Consider the following 17,581-nt stretch of genomic DNA (forward strand, 5'->3'; position numbering starts at 1 on the left):
ATTGGTTAGGCTAGGGGCTAAGGAATGGGGATAGAATCATGCCTCTGGATCCTGACTAGCTAGCGTTTAGGACATCTTAGAGGGCACGTAGCACTTGTTTTGTTTGTCATACTTAAGTCTTTTTTCCCCTTTTAAACGTGCAGAATATTGATTGCTAATGAGTGTTCCTTATGCTTCTTCAGGAAGCAACTCTCCTTAAATATAAACAGAAAGCTTGTCTCTTCTGCCATCTCAGGATGGCATGTTAACAAGCTTGCCCTGGAAGACAGGAGGTTAAAGTAGCCTCAGCCATGTGCAATTCTCTTGACTTTGCCTATTTCTGTTGCTCAGCACTTAGCATGCCATTTTATTGAGAGTGAGGTCCTCACCCCCTTTTTTTGTTTCTTCTTTTGAAAGTCTTTGTTTCCCCTGGACAGAATACAACCAGACTTTTCCTGGAATATTTCCAGACAGCATATTAAACATATTAAAACTTTCCACGTTCCGATGGTGCTTGTCATTGGCGTGTCTTTTACATCAACTGTGCTTCTCCTACTAATCCAGTGACCTTTTCTGTTCTGGTTGATATCTTCTTAATAACTCTTCCCCTGACAGCTTCCTTCTTGCATTCAGTAGTTCAGATCCTCTCACCACACAGGTTTACTCTTTAAACACACTGATAGCCACTGTGTCAGAAGGACCCAGAAAGAGGTTTAGCTCTCAGTATGGTGTAGAAAAATGAATAAACACTTATTGGGAAGTTTGCCCAGGAAAAAGAAGGATATTCAAATGAGAATGGGACTGGTAGTTAAAAAAGAGGCTGTAGCTTTTGCTGAATAACATAGAACAGCTCCTTTAATGACAGAATCCTATTTAGAAGCTGGGGCGTGGCTTGAAAGTAGAAAGAGGCTTGTCAAATGTTGGGTTTGGAAAACCAAGTATGGGGAAGCTCAGCCTTGGGTCAGGTTCTTCGTCATCAAGATGTAGAGAAATGTGTAACTTGTGCAAATGTTGAAAGAAAATTATTATTCCAAACTACTTTCCACATTCTCTACCACTCAAATTTATAAAGACCTCTGGTGTCAAGATATTATCAGTCTCGTCTCTTTGAGATTTGGGGTAGAGAGGAGGAGTGAGGGGGTAGGATTTATGACTGAATTAAGGAGTGACTGAATAATAGATTTGTTCATTTTAATAAGCATTTATCAAATGTCTTGTATGCCAGCATTGTATTAGGTGTTGGTGACACAAAGATGAATAAGACACTGTTCTTGCCATAAATGAATAAGCAATCTAATTGGAGAGCAAAATGTCATGTGATACCCAAGGGGCTTGAATTGGGGAATGTAATAGTGTCCTGGGACCACAGAGGAGGGATGGAGCAGGGTGTGGGATAGGCAGGCAGGAGAACAGACCAGGCTAGGGAAAGTGAATGTGGGGAGGGTGAGTGTGGACAGAGGTGAACTTGAAGTGAAGTGCAGGACTATTATTAAAGCTTTGCATGTAATGTAATCAGTTTCTGATTTATGAAATGAGAACAGTCTGTAGGGATAGCATATTTCAGTGGAGAGCTAATATTAGTGGTACCCTGACCAGACTATATTTGAACATTCTATGATCTCTTTTCTGTAATCTTTTCTATTCAGTATTCTTTAAAAAAAAAAAAAAAAAAAAAAAATATATATATATATATATTGATATATATATATATATATATAATATATATACATTATTGATTTTTTTACAGAGAGGAAGAGAGAGGGATAGAGAGTTAGAAACATCGATGAGAGAGAATCATCTATCAAGCTGCCTCTTGCACACACCCCCCCCCAGGATGTGCCCGCAACCAAGGTACATGCCCTTGATTGGAAACGAACCTGGGACCTTTCAGTCCGCAGGCCGACACTCTATCCACTGAGACAAACTGGTTTCGGCTCTATTCAGTATTCTTGTTAGTGAATCTGTCTATCCTCTGGTACATCCAGCCTGGGGTCCACCCTTGGCCTCTTGATGTCTGTTCCTCAGAATTACTGAGTCAGTAGAAGTTCAGACTGTGAGCATCCCTCAACCGGAGTCCCAGTCCAGCAGCACAGCACCACCCCTGCCTCGAAGGGCCTCTTATTAACTGTAAAAATGGTGTGAGCTTATCCTGGTCTGTAATCTCATTTTACAGTCCTCCCTGCCTTGCGTTTGCCAAAATTCTGTTCACTACAAAGGCTGCCGAAAAGGCATAGTCTATGCATAATCTCAGTCTCAAAAAGGAAAATGTTGATGCCATATTATCAGAGGGTGTTGTTAAATTTGGCACCCATAATAATTACGACACATGCCATATAATTATGACAGCTCTGAGTTGTCTGGGTTGAGAGACACTTCAGAATTTAATTAGCCAAAGGCAATAATAATAAGATACAAGATGTAGTCAGTAACCTTCAAATGGCAGAAATTGAGCTGCCTTCAAAAAGAAGAGGATTAAGGAAAAACACTGTCATGGCAAGGTTGCACTGTAAAATAATGGCAATTTTAAACTCCCCAGTCGTTTTAACTTTATGATTGTTTTCAACGTGGTGCACTCTTTGTCTACTTGCACTGTAAACTCTGGGAGAACACGGACTGTGTCTCTTGTTCACACTTTGCCTGGCGTCTGAAGTAGCATTCAGTAAATCCTTCAGAAGAGATGAAGGATGAATGAAATGAACAAATTCAATTCATCTGGATCGGGGCTTGAAGACTGTCTACATGGTGCATTTGTCATACAGGCTTTAAAAAAACTTTTATAGATAATGACAAAAAATAAGAGCCAATATTTAAAAATTGGAAGATTTACATACAGTGTCTCTCTGTTTATCTGAAAAACCCAGAATATCTGATAACACGAGGTTAGTCTGTACACTTAACAATTGACTAGCAAAAAGTAGTAGCTGCTGCTTTAGTTGGGGAATGCTGTCCTCATTCCCCACTCTGTGCTCTCCATGCTCATCTGAGTTTGGAACTGGGAAATTGTTAACTTTTTTACCTTTGAAATTGCATCTTGTGTTCACGCATGTTGTGATTTACATGTAACAAAAATACTTTGATTTTTTTTTTTTTTTTTTTGCTGCACACTCATGTATCACACTGATGCAGTGATTTTAAGCGTCCTAGTTTTCTACCTTCTTTCTGACATGTAAAATGAACTAGTGTGGGCTTTGGTCCACATGGTTTGGTACCAGGGTGTCAGTTATGTCTTACAAGTTAGGGCCCAGGTGTTGTTTTTTTTGGCTGCAGCTCTTCAGTGAACAGTATTTGAGCCCCTAAACAGTGCCACATTGAGCCCTCGCCACAGCATAGGAAGGGCAGAAGAAACGACTGGCGCCTTGGTTTTAGTGTTTACAGACTAGTTAGGGGACATTAAACACAGATGCGAGGTATCAGTGTTCCAAGGGCAGAGATGCAAGTACTTGTGTTTATAATCTTTTTTACAGTTTCCAAGAATCAAGTCTTCTAAGTACTTATTGAAATAGAATTTTTTAAAAGTAATCTTTTCCTGGCATTACCTAGAGGAGGCATTATTTATTTAAATCACTTCTATATTAACTTTCTCCATGAATAAAATTAAATTTGGTAGACTCCAAACCTCTGATATCTGTTATTTATTTATTTATTTTTTTTAAAAGTGTATTGGTCACATTGTATTCAATGTGACAGCCATTGATGTGTCTCATAGTGCAGTAAAAATATACACACCCACACAGAGGAAGAAAAGATGGGGCGGTTCTTCATCCAGAATGTGTTAAGACATATGTTTGCACATAATTGTTTTCATGTAGGCAGACTCTGCTTTTTTTGTCTAAAAATATGACTACATATAAGTTATATATGTTACACTCCAAATGTGACAATAATACACACACACACACACACACACACACGCACACGCACACACATTCCTAGTGTCTACATAAATTTTTGGCATTCTCCTCAAACTAAAATGTTACTTTGTAAGCTTGCTTTCAACTTTTAGTTGAGTGGTTATTTGTGGGCAGTAAGTTAAATTATAGGAAAGAATGGCTTCTGTTTGATATTTTGATTTCTTTGTTCCATCTATGGTGGAGGGAAGTAACTATTTGAGGGCCTGAGGTGCTAGGAATGGTGGTAAGCACTTCTGTACATCATTTCATCCAGTAATCATAATCCTATAAGGAGATGATCATTTTACAGACAGAACCAGAGGGCAGAAAGGTTAAGTACTTACAGCTGGCAAATCACAGCCCTGGGATTTGAATCCACTTATGTCCTACCTTTCAGGAAGGGTAGGGTTGCTGGGTTAGGCATGTCTCTGTCGTCCTGTGCAGGTAGACCACCTGGAGAGACATGGGACTGGGTTCTGCCCAGTAGTAAGTGGTCAAGTTCACAAAGAAGAGTACTCCTGTTTGTTATGTGACCTTCATGTTAGCTCTGGAAGGTGGCAGAGATTCTGACTCTGGAGCTTCTGCGAAGTGCAGTCTGAGCAGTCCTGGTAGTGTCTGAGGCCTGAAGGCAGCAGTTGAGTTTGGAGGAGTTGGGAGAGAAGTCATCTGAGGCCCAGCTCCTGGAGCTGCTCCCTTTCTTTCCTTTGGGAGTGGTTGTCTCCCTGAGATTAGCAGCAGGGGAGTGGTCCCCTTTGGGGTCAGCAGCTGCTGAGCTGGTGGTGAGCAGACTGGGTGGCAGGCATTCCTCTCCTGGGGAGACTCACCCGGGGAGCTAGGAGGGGCCCTTTTTGTCTGCCTTCTTTTCCTCCCAGATCCTGCGTTTCATTTTCATTCAAGAATTACATCACCCCAGAGGCATAGTTTTTATGTCTTAAAAGAAATCTAAAAACTTGTTGTAAGACTTGAACCTATAAAGTTGTTTGTTTTTCTTTTGAATTTGTAATTATTTCTCTGAAGTAATGCCAGAATAATAATAGTAAAAAAAAATCCAAGTTGGTCCTGAAAGAGGGGGGGAAAAAAGGCCACTTTGCTGTATGAGCATTTCTTAAATCTCTCACCTCTGGGTATTCCTGTTCTCCGGGGCACAGAATTGTGTCACCCAGTATTTGTAACATGAGCCGTGATACCACACCCTTTTGCTAGCCATTCCATTCCTTTCCTTTTCTTTTTTTTTTGAGATTGATGAAGGGCTTCTTGGACTTTGACTTTCCTCAAGATGTTAATTATATATTTCAAAATCAAGGGTTCTGTGTAAAATCACTTACGAATAGCTTTGGAAAGAGAACCAGAGACAGGGAGTTGCTTCAGGGGTGCAGAATATTGTTTTGGAGGCCTCGGGAAATCAATCTTAAGGCTTAGTTCATTTACCACCAGGACATATTTAGTCAGTGTATATAAACAAAAGAAGTCACAGTGTGCCTGGACATTATGTGTCCCAGATGGAGTTTAAACTTGGCTCCTTCTACTGTGCTGATGTCATGGTGCATAAACTGGCCCTGAATAAGAGCGGTGCACAGAATCGGCTGTGTGCCTGTGTGTGCTGAGGGCGTGTGCAGAGGGGAGGGACTGGCTGGAAAATCTTTGTCACGTTTTTCCTGTGTCGTCTGCAGAGACTAGTGTCAGCCCTGCATTTGCACTTGGTGCGGAATGAAGGAAGAATTGGAATAATGTGTTCACTTGTACAAATCAGCATGTGTGTGCACTCAGGGGTGTCATTCTTCTAAGACTAAGTATAAATGCACCGAACTTTCCAACGGTTGCTTACAAAGCTCTAGGACTAAAACGTAGAAAGGAAAATCTTCAGTTGTTACATTTTTAAAGAGTGTTTTCAGTCTTTTTGCTTTGAAACCCCAAATCTGGATTTTTTTAAAAAAAACTTTCTAATGGTCTTAAGCATCCAGCTGTATAATTCTGTTCTGAATTGTATGGTGCATAACCTCTCAACTTAGTTGCTCAAGTGTTTGTAAAGGCAAATGCCTGGTGCCCCTGGCCAAGTTTAATTCTTCCTGTGTGCTTTGAGAAGGCAGCTTATGGGTCAGAAAAGGGTCCTCTCCTGCAGTTCTGAGCACTTAATAGAAAATTTTCACACACTGTGGTGTTATTTTATTACTTTTTATTGCTGGCTTTCATTATGATAATCTTAATTAGAAGCGTTTCCAAGTAATTCAAACCATTTTGTAGATGTAAAGAAAGGGCTTAGATTTCAGAACTTCTGTGAATGGATTCCAAAGTCACTGTTGTTGCTGGGATCCACGGAAGCTGCACAGACCCTGGGATGTGAATCAGTTGGGAGGTGAGAGCCAGAATGTTTCCCAAACAGAAAATTTGGTCAGAGGTGAGAATTGGGTGGCTTTAGATCTTATTGAGAACATGAAATATGCAGATTCAGTAAAATTTTTTCTTTATATGCACTCTGTTAGGAGAGGCCACGTTTTTAACTAAGATTTGCCACTGGTAGAACTTTAAAGAAACATAAATATGAATAGAAGTTACTGAGCACATATTATGTGTAAGGCTTTGTATTAGGACTGTACTAGGGTTGTTCTGTTTCTTAAGCACACATATGGGGTAAGTATTATCTATTTTTTTCGGTTGAGAAAATACCTGGTTAGATAGATTAAGTGTCTTACCTACCAGAGCTGGGACTCAACTATAGCCTTTCTTTTTTGTTTTACTTTTTTAAAATATATTTTTATTGCCGAAACTGGTTTGGCTCAGTGGATAGAGCGTTGGTCTGTGGACTGAAAGGTCCCAGGTTTGATTCTGGTCAAAGGCATGTACATTGGTTGCGGGCACATCCCCGGTAAGGGGTTTGCAGGAGGAAGCTGGTCAATGTTTCTCTCTCATCGATGTTTCTAACTCTCTATCGCTCTCCCTGCCTTTCTGGGGCGGGGGGGGGGGGGGGGGGGGATATCAATAAAATATATTTTAAATAAAATAAAATAAAATAAATTTTTATTGATTTCAGAGAGGGAGAGGAAGAGAGAAATAGAAACATCAGTGATAAGAGGGAATCATTGCTTGGCTGCCTCCTGTATATTGGACCGAGCCTGCAATCCAGGCATGTGTTCTTGACCGGAATAGAACCCTTTGGTCCGCAGGCCAACACTCTATCCATTGAGCCAAACCAGCCAGGATTTGTTTTATTTTTTAAAATTAAATTTATTAGGGTGTGATCTTTCTGATTTACTCCTCTCACTGTGTATCTTGGGCATCTTAGTTGACTTTTAAATTATTAGTTTAGAAGTGAAACTGAAATGAGATTAGATTGAAATTCTAGCACATCTGAATTCTGATCACATTATACCATCAAGCCTCCATGTGTTTGCTTATGTAATTGTTCTTTTGCTTATTTAATTGAAGTCTCCCAGTCCTTAAAATATTACTCCCAACTATAACTTTTCCCGATTTCTTGATGGTTTCTTCAGTTTCCATAGCACTTACTAGCAAATAATCACATTTTATTATAGTTAATTGTATTTTCTACTGTTCAACCAACACACAACTGGGTAGGATTTCATCTTTCTCATCTGAGAATTATCAATGCTTAATAAAGTGCCTGGTACATTATAACTATTCAGCAAATCTTCATTGAATAATTAAGGGTTCAATAATTGTAATAAGTATTGATTTAATTAAGCTTAATAATCAATGCAAAATCATGGCCAGAATCAGTGATAATATACTCTGCAATGGCATGAAGTGGAAACTATTTCTCTTCTGCAAAATCCTTCTAAATTCCTAGAATATTACATAATTGTATTTACTTCTGGTTTGACATTACTGGGCACAAAATAACGGACAATATTAGTATTTTAACTAATTAATATAAAATATAATAATTAGAATTAATTCTAGAATATTTAATGACAAAGTATTGGCAATTGATTTTCTTTTATGAGGATGAGAACATTCTTCATGGGCACATTATTGCTTGATTATGTCTTAAGTGGTAGAACAGTGTTAAATGAATAAGATTAGCAGTAGTACAGTATTAAATGGATAAGGTGTCCAACATTGAAATGAATCTTAAAAATAGAAAAATATTCGGATATAGGCAGTTAAATATGTTCTTCACTGGCCTTGAGATTCTGACAGAGCTGTTTGCTTAGGTTCAGTGCACAGCTTTCCAGAGTTGTGTGGCATTAATTAAGCACATCAGCATGGATTGTGTTGCTCTGTCTCAGCCAGTCAAAACCAGACCTGAGGTAGCTGTATCTAAATAGAAGAGACATTCTAGATTCAGTGTGCAAAGCACATCCAGGGGAGAGCTGATTAGGTAAAACATAGCCCAAGCTGTTGATTTCTTACCAGTGAGGCCAGAGCCAAGTTTGGGCACATGGGCACATGGATGGGGTTGAGGGTTAGAAAGGGCTTGTACCTCACTTGATGGACAGTTTTTACAAGAATTCACCCTGAAATGGTGAAGACAGGAACCAAAATTTGTTCTCAGGGAACATAATTTTTTTGCTGTTGTTAATCCTCACCTGACGATATTTTTTTCCATTGATTTTGTTTTTTTGTGTTTTTTTTTTAAGAGAGAGTGGAAAGGAGGAAGGGGAGAGGGAGAAACATCGATGTGAGACAAACACATCAATTGGTTGCTTCCAAAATTCTGGATGGACCTGCAACCCAGTTACTCACCCTTGAGTGGGAATCAAACCTTCAACACCTCGATCTGCAGGCCTATGCTCTAACCACTGAGCAATGCCGACTAGGGTGTGAACATAGTTTTTAAAGGAAGACGAATTACATTTTTTGATATTCAATAAATGTGAATAATGTATTTAATAAAATAAAATAAAAATACTTAAACATAATGGTGCTTCAAATGTATAAGGATATTTGGTAGCTGTTAGCCAGGGGAAAACTATACTTAGGCTTACATGGAATTTTGGTCTTTTATATTCTTGGTTTTATCTTGAAAGTCCTGCAGTTGAAACTTTAAACTCTGGCATTTGTGGTTCCCTTAAAAGAGGCTTTTAACCTAGTTTTGGTCATCTATATTACATTTTGCATTTTTTCCATTTAAGTTAATGCTATATGTTTATTCTTAGCAAACAGCAGCTCTTTTTGTAATGTAATCTCTTTATTCTAGGCAGTATACAGTTAAAGGGAGTAGAAATGTACAATTTTTACAAGATGCCATTGTATTTTCTTTATAGCCCTTACTACTATCTGTAAATGTTTTATTTTTATTTAAATGATCCCCCCACCCTTATCCCATGCAAGTTCCACTTCTTGCTTGAGTTGGGAAGAACTTTTGTGTTTTCTAAGGTTCTATTCTCAATGCTTAGAGGAATTCTAAACCCATTCTGGCATTCATTAATATTTGCTCAATTAAGAGCATCATGTAGTAATTCTTCTAAGGACACTTATTTCATGACATGTAGTTATTGAACTCTTGAGTGAATATATTTTCAGCAGGCAGTGGTGTAATTTCAGTATATAAAAATGTCCTCTTTGGTTCATCTGATTTCTTTGTCTTTGGTTTACCTACTACTGCATTCCTGCATTTTTGGTTACTGACAGGTGACTTTTGGGAGACATAGAAAATACAGATTCAGTCTTCTGTGGAATCATCTTTTACTTTCTTTTGCCTCCTGTTGGATCATGAGAAATGGCATCTAGTGATTGTGATAATTAATTGGTTGGTTCATTGCTTCTAGGGATTCTGAGGAAATTCAAGGACTGAAAAGACTATGAGAATAAATCCTTCCCAATATAAAAACAACTGTTTATTGTTGTGGGATTCCTTACCACTTAACTGCCATAGTGGGAGTGTGGGACTCTGGCTCAGGGAGTGAGCCTGGATTTCCTAGAAGAGAATGTCCTCAGACTTTGGTGACATGCCTCTGACCCAGTTGCATGCTTGCTGTCCTTCTAGCTGTTTATTGAAGTATCTTCATAGAGAATGGACTCTGAAGCCTGCTCCCATCAGAGGGGGAAGCTGTGTGTAGAAGAAAATGAATTTTGGACAGACAGAGCTGGAGTCCAGGGCAGCTAGTCATTTTGTAGTTTTGTGACTTTAGACAAGTTACTTATCCTTTTCAAGTCTCAGTTTCCCCATCTGTAAAATCTGGTTAGTAATACTTTCCTGGAAGATCATACAGGTTTATAATTAATAGCTATTTATATAATCATTGTAGGAAAAACACCTGCTAGTAGTTGACAGTAGGCTGCATCATGCTGACTTAATTTGAGAGATGATATGATCTTTTGAGGGGATAACTTTTGCACCTTCCATCCTTTGAGGAAATCAGAGTATTAGAAATTTTGGAGCACTGAAGCATTCTTGCTCCTTGCTTTAAACAGAATGAGTCCTAAAGCCCAGGAAGAAACAAAACAATACCATTTATCCTGTGAGCGGTGTTGACCAAGGAAGGTTATTACATGCCATCCATTTCCTTGTGCCTTTGCCCAATGTGTAAGTACCTTTGGAGGCTTCCTGGTCTTGTGTGTTGTTTTTCTGCCAGCTGTGGATTCAGGCTTCAAGTAGGACAAGTGAGCAGATGAGGCAATCAGTGTTTTCCCATCATCTTCCATTACTTTTCTATTTTACCTGTTGACATCTTAACTCTTGGGACATTTTCTTTGTATCATATTATTACCACAAAGATAAGTGCTGGTCATCTGAAGCTTCTTTTCCTGATTTGGAGAAAACAAATGATGTATCTCTTGAGGCCAGTGTGGTCTGTGACATAGAGGCCAGGGACTAGGGTCTCATAGGTGTGTATTGTTAGGTGGTTTGGGTCCCTTAGGGCCTGGGTTGAGCTCTCCAGGATTTCTCTGGAGTTCCAGAATTGGAAGGGGAGGAGGGGGGTGCAAAAAGGTGCTACTATTCCTCTCATCTAGTCAAAGATCACTGCTTAAAAGTTATTGGATGTTCCTGGATAGAATCCTTCCTCAAGTGGAATTCTGCAGTTTTAGGATGTATCACTTTTTTCCACTAAAGGTATCTGTTGGGTGATCTTAAATGCTTCCTCTAAGTGAGAAGTATTCATTTATACATGAAACGGTTGAGAGTAAAACACCTCACAGAGTTTGGCAGGTTGCAAAAAGCTCCAAAAGTGAAATGCTATCTCCTCTCCTATCATAGTTTATATCTCAGTTATGTGGATATTGGGTCTAACTTTCAGAATGCTAAAAATGTAACATTTCATCTTCAGTCAGTCAGTACTCTTGTCTCAGCAGAAGGTTTTGTGATGGCCACATACATGACAGTGGTTATTTAGTCAGGTGGCTGGTAATTTTTATTTGAGGCATAATTGATCTTTTGTTTAATAAACTGTCCCAAATTTAAATTGCAAAAGTAGTTTTCCTTTTCCTCTTCTATTAAGAAACAGATTTAGAATAACTAAAAAAAAAATCTACACTTGAGAATACACTGAGTGGCCAGATTATTATGAACTCTGATGCATAATAATCTGGCCACCCAGTGTGTGTGTGTGTGTGTGTGTGTGTGTGTGTGTGTGTATTAGAGGCCTGGTTCATTAATTTGTGCATGGGTGGGGTCCAGCCAGCCTGTCCAGAGGGAGGGGACATGGGACAATTTGCATATTAGCCTTTTATTATATAGGATATACACTGAGTGGCCAAATTAATATGCGTTTAGAGATCGTAATAATCTGGCCACTCAGTGTGTGTGTGTGTGTGTGTGTGTGTGTGTGTGTGTGTGTGTGTGTGAAAGGGGGGGGGAGGAAGGGAGGAAGGGAGGGAGGAAGGGAAGGAGGAAGGAAGGAAAAAAGAAAGGAAGGAAGGAAGGAAGAAAGGAAGGAAGGAAGGAAGGAAGGAAAGAAGGAAGAAAGGAAGGAAGGAAAGAAAAAAACATCAATGTGCCACTGATTGGGACCAAACCACAACCTATCAGGCGTCTTCAAACTACGGCCCGCGGGCCACTTGCGGCCTGCAGAGGAGTCTGATCCGGCCCGCCAGGTTTTTTGGGCAGTGAGTGCAGCCAAGGTGTTACAGTAGGAATTAGTAGTTCATATAGTCCGGCCCTCCAGCTCTCTGAGGGACCGTGATCTGGCCCCCACTTTAAAAAGTTTGAGGACCCCTGATAGGTAATACGCCCTAACCTGGAACTGAAACCGAAACCTTGAGGTGTATGGGATGACATCTAACCAACTGAGCTTCCTGGCCAGGGCCGATTCAGGCTTCCTTTTAAGAAAAGATGTGTTATACCAGTTTCAGTTGTCTTGCTGGTTAAAGCTTTTCCAGGATGCTGTCTTTGGCCTTTGCTCAATTTTTGTACATTAATCCTCCCTCTTATTTTGTAGTTTCTTTAGACTTTGGAAAAGTGGTCACTTATTTTTCATTAAGCCCCAGTAAACTGCCTTTGGTTATTTTGGGCTGCTTGGTTCATGTAGCACGAAGAGATTTGAAACAGAACCAATGAAGCAATAGTGACCTGAAGTATGCTCTTAATTTGATTAACATGATTCTATTTTAACATCTATGGGGCAAAAATCTATCAGTGGTTAAAATCTGTCTTTTTTTTTTCTTTTCCCCTCTGACAAGACACAGAACACAGCATGAATTGTTTTAATGCTGATGTTGGAAAAACAGAAAATGCTTAGTGAGTGGACAAAAAATGATGAGGTTTGGACAGTGATGTTATGCTTCACATTCTGTATTTAAAAGAACTTATAACAGTTATGTCTGCTTTGTGGTGAGAAAGAAGGAGGGAGAGAGGAAGAAAAAGGGGGGAGACAGAGACAGAGAAACACAGAGAGAGTCTGGCTTGTATGATGTAGAGGTTAAGTACCAGGGAGCTTGCCAGGGTGTGACTCATGCTCCTCAAGGCTTGGTGATGCAAGGCTTTCTGCCGCCTTCTCATTCATGTCTGTTTTCAGGGACAGATCATTGGGCTTGTGTGTGTCAAATTTTTATTTTTATCTCTCCTTTATTGACAGTGAAAACAGCAAGGAGGTCAGTCTGCCACGGTAAAGCAAAATGCTTTCATTTAAAATATCTTGGTGCCAAATGAATACGGTTTGTTCAAATAATGACTTTGGCTCTTACTAAGAAAAATTGATATTGGGACACAGGAGATTTGCCTGGTTTCTGAGGTAACTTGGTAGATTATAATCTGGTTGCCATAGCAACCCAGTAGCTGGGAAAATTACAGGAACTAAACATTTGAAAGGAGGTATTTTATTTAGTAGCATTCTTAAAAGCCCTTTACCTATCATCTTTCTCTCTGAAGAAGTGGGATGGGGGGTCTAGAATTGGTCTTAACAGAAGCAAGAGGTGAAGACATAAATGACTTTCGGTGGCTGGATGCATCTTTGAATGTGGTCTGGTGTCAGCAACCGCTATCGAACCATTATAGACACACTTTTTATGCAATATGGTAAACACATGATGTGACAGAATCTGGAACCTTATACCCCAATTCAGCAATCCCTTTTTGTGCCTGGGACTTTTGATAATACTGGTAAATTGTATTTTTAGAACCAGCATTCAGGACTAGTCTGACATGAATTTGGGGTTGTCAAAGAATATCTGGAACATAGTCTTAATGTCCAGTGATTCCTCCCCCAGCCCCCCCATATATTATAGGCATCTTCCTAAAGGTATAAACATCAAGCAGGTGGTTTTTGCTCTATTACAGTGATGTTAGAATTTCCCTGTGGACTTTTGAAAAGGCATGAAAATTTATGTTCAATGTTTATATAAAGATAAAGTTAAATCACAACTGTTTTCATGTTAAGAATGACTAAAAGCTCACTTTCAGGGAATTCTTACTATTTGCAACAGCATGGATGGAACTGGAGAGCATTATGCTAAGTGAAATAAGCCAGCCAGAGAAAGATAAATATCACATGATCTCACTCATTTGTGAAATATAATGAACAACATAAACTGATGAACAAAAATAGGACCAGAGCCATAAAAGCGTCGAACAGATTGTCTAACCTATGAGAGAAGGTGAGGGGTTAGGGAAAGAGATCAACCAAAGGACTTGTATGCATGCATGTGAGCATAACCAATGTACACAGATGGGGGTGGGAACAGAGGGCATGTACTAGGGGGTGGGGACAGCCAGTGAGAGGTCATTGGGGGAAAAAGTAGACTTATGTAATACTTCAAACAATAAAGAATTTAAATTAAAAATAAACAAAGCTCAGTAAAATCACACACACACACACACACACACACACACACACAGAAAATAAAAAGCTCACTTTCAAGAAAGCAATTGAAATGCTTTAGTCATTCTATAGTCACCAAGGGATTTCCTTTTCAGTTCTTAAAATGGCACAATATGCTTATATTGGTGAGAGTTTTGAATATTTAGGACTGAAAGATTATTGGTGAGAGTTTTGAATATTTAGGACTGAAAGATTATTGATGCAGTTATGGTACAGGAAAAATAGATCATGTTGAAATAACTGTAATAATTCAAGGTAATGAGAAGCACCAGGGATGAAGTTTGGATTACTTTTTGCTGAGTGATCCTGTTTTCTCCAGTTAATGTATTTCCTGATATTGAACATTTTTAATATGCCAGTAGTGTCTCCTGTGGCGAATTATTAGAAGAATCAAAATGCACGGGTATTAAAGGTTTAGTTTTTAAAAGTGGATTTTTTCCCCCCAATAAATTTACAAAACAGATAAGTTAAATTTGCAAAACATGTTATTATACTACATGTGGTTTATATAGTAAAAAAAAGTTGACTTTTTAAATTACATGTAAAGAAAGCTTCATTTATAAGTGAATTATTTGCAGTGGTTTTCCTTATGTTTTACAACTCTCAGTCACTAAAAATTATTGTTGGGTATTTATCTGGTATCAGGCATAGTTTTGAACACTTATTTTGTGCCAGATCTTATGATTTTAGAGCCTAGATTAAAGAAGGAAAGATAGACACTAACATAATTGCTTAATTAAGTAATTGCAATTATAAATTATAGGAAGGAAAAGTGGAGGTTTTTTTTTTTTTTTTTTTTTTTTTTAAACATATTTTTGGGGCCCTGACTTTCCTTTAGAGTCAAATGCCATTTCTTAGGCTCACAAGGATGAGTTGGTGTAGGTGTTAGTTGGGGAAAGAGTAAGATGTGTACTGGGCAAAGATTAAGGAGTACAGGAAGAGCATTACAGGCAGTGGGAACAGTAACTTGATGATTTCAAGGCAGAGATCAAGGCTTGCTCCAAGGACTAAGATGAATGACACTTACATCTTTCCAATTTCTAAAAATATATAGTAATTATTTTATTAGTGTCAACCTTGCACATAATTTTTAACCACAGTTTTTAAGCATGGGTTATGTTCTTTATTTTGTATTTACATATAAATTAGTGACCTTTTCTCTTTTTATCTAAAGAGGAACTACATTAGATTAGAACTAAAACTCTGAGGCTCTTGAAAACATGCATGGTGTCCAGTCTTTTGGCAATTGTCTTCTAATATTAAATATTTATGTTCATATGACCAAAACACTGACATTTAGGTAATGGATTTAAAAATCTGAGTGTTTGGTGGCAACTACTTGTAATATTTACTTATTTATCTTGTACTGTTCATTATTATTTCCAGATCTTATACACAGATGCTTTTTCCAAACTTTTTTTTAGTAAATTGCTTTCTATTGTTACAAAATAAAAATCATATACCCCGTGGCAATAAAAGACACATGGGAATATTATGCAACAGTTTTAGGTTAGAACCTAATTTCTCTGTGCAATTTTCCTTTATAACTATGGTTTCTGATCTTTTAATTTTTTAATTGCTGTATGAATTAGTGAAACAATAAGAGGAATTGTGTGAGAGGAAACCATATCTTAAAATTGAGATTTGAGTCACATAGCATCATAAGCAACACTGGAGAATTTACTTAGCTAAATTCAAATGCATATACCGTATTTTTCGGACCATAAGACGCACTTTTTCCCCCCCAGAAGTGGGGGAAAAAGTCCCTGCGTCTTATGGTCCAAATATAGCCTGTACATATACTTAAAAAAAAAAAGTTTTTTTACTTGCCCGGCTCTGTGTGGTCTCTGTGTGCTTGCCCGGCTCTAAAATGGTTCTAAATGCTGCTGTTTACTTTACAGGCTTGATTACATGTGTTTATGACTGTGATGTTGGGTTTTAATGCACATAAAATATTTTAGGACACTATTTGTTTCAGAATCTTTTTTTCTTCATTTCCCTTCTCTAAAAACTGGTGCGTCTTATGGTCCGGAGCGTCTTATGGTCCAAAAAATACGGTACTTAGTTCCCTCACATTTGAACCAGGTCTGAGACATATCCTAAATTTTGTGTTGATTCAAGATTCTGTGCCACATACTTCCTGTCTAGAACATAAATTTAGGTAATAAAACTGTTAGAGAAATCCCAGATGTTCTAGTATTAAATTGAAATTAATGTGTTATTTTGGCAGGTTATTCTTGTTCAAGTTAATCCAGGTGAGACTTTTACAATAAGAGCAGAGGATGGAACACTTCAGTGCATTCAAGGTAAGAGATTTTTTTTTTTTTTTTGGAAGTCTTCTAATCAAATGAGTTTTTCTTTATTATTTTAACAAAGTAGAGTGTTTTTCTGTGTCTATCTATGATTTTTCTAGAAATAAAATTTATCTTGGAATTAAAATTTTTTTTTTCCTTTTTCTTTCTGTCAAATAGGGACTCCTTTATGCTGATGTAGATGCTGATATAAAAGAGACATAGTTAAATACCTCTAGTATTCTATTGACCCTTAAGTGCATTAATTTAACTTGGGAAAGCTTGCAGGGTTTTATAGATTATGGAATTTGGTAGACCTAAAAAATTCCAATTGAGAATTGAAAGTACTTTTTTAAATTAGATAAAAGATTTATACTTATATTGTATGAGGTTATCCAAATGATGATTTTATAGGTAATATCTTTATTAACGCCCTGTCATTTATTATCAGATCGATATTAACAGAGTATTCCCAGGTTTGGTGGCTTAAAACAACATTTATTGTCTTATATAATAGTTTCTGTGGGTCAGGAATTTGGGCACAGTTTAGCCGTGTTCTATGGCTCTGGCCTTTCAAAATGTTAAAATTCAGGTATGGCCTAGAGCTGCAGTCATTTTAAAGCATGTGTGAAGGTCAGCCTTTTTTCAGGCTTACTTAAGTGGTTATTGGCAGGATTTAGTTTTTTGCAGGGTATTGGCAGGAGGCGTCCCTCAGTGTTTTGCTAAGTGGCTCTCCATGGGGACACTTACATTCTTGGCTTCATCTCAGCAGCAGGTAGAGGGCAAAAGGCAATACTAAGTTCAGCCCACTCAAGAAAGGGATTTAGACAGGGTTGCCTACCAGCCAGCAGGAATATTTGTGGACCATTTAAGCTGCCTATCCACCTTCTATACTCCACCTCCAATAATTCATGTCCCTCCCATATACAAAATACCCCCTCCCAGGATTTCCAAAGTCTCATTCCAATATAGCATCAACTAGAGGCTCCTTGGGTGTAGTTCTTTAACTGGGTACAACTTTAATTGGGCATTTCATTTAATTTCTAGTTTGTGTAATACCAGTGTCTCTTACCTGTAGTTCACTTTGGAAAGAATGCTTAGATACTCTGATCCATAATGAATTCTGTTGTAGGAAGATCAATCCAGATCTGCATTAACCTGTAAACACTTGTGTTGGAGACCACTGTTCGGGATGGCTGTTTTG

General features: G+C 38.3%; 1 protein-coding gene across 11 annotated transcripts in view; it reads left to right on the forward strand.

The window, feature by feature from the left end:
• FNDC3B (fibronectin type III domain containing 3B) overlaps positions 1-17,581 on the forward strand; it is a 321,193-nt gene that overhangs the window by 75,081 nt on the left and 228,531 nt on the right. For 3 of the 11 annotated variants that reach the window (XM_036445717.2, XM_036445718.2, XM_045583672.1), the window contains one exon: positions 16,317-16,392. The exons of the other annotated variants lie outside the window; for them this stretch is intronic. In XM_036445717.2, the coding sequence (XP_036301610.1) occupies positions 16,317-16,392 (76 nt within the window). The remainder of the gene's footprint in view (positions 1-16,316; positions 16,393-17,581) is intronic. 11 annotated transcript variants of the gene reach the window in all.

Source organism: Pipistrellus kuhlii, unplaced genomic scaffold (genome assembly GCF_014108245.1).
Source record: "Pipistrellus kuhlii isolate mPipKuh1 unplaced genomic scaffold, mPipKuh1.p scaffold_m20_p_2, whole genome shotgun sequence".
Taxonomy (NCBI): domain Eukaryota; kingdom Metazoa; phylum Chordata; class Mammalia; order Chiroptera; family Vespertilionidae; genus Pipistrellus; species Pipistrellus kuhlii.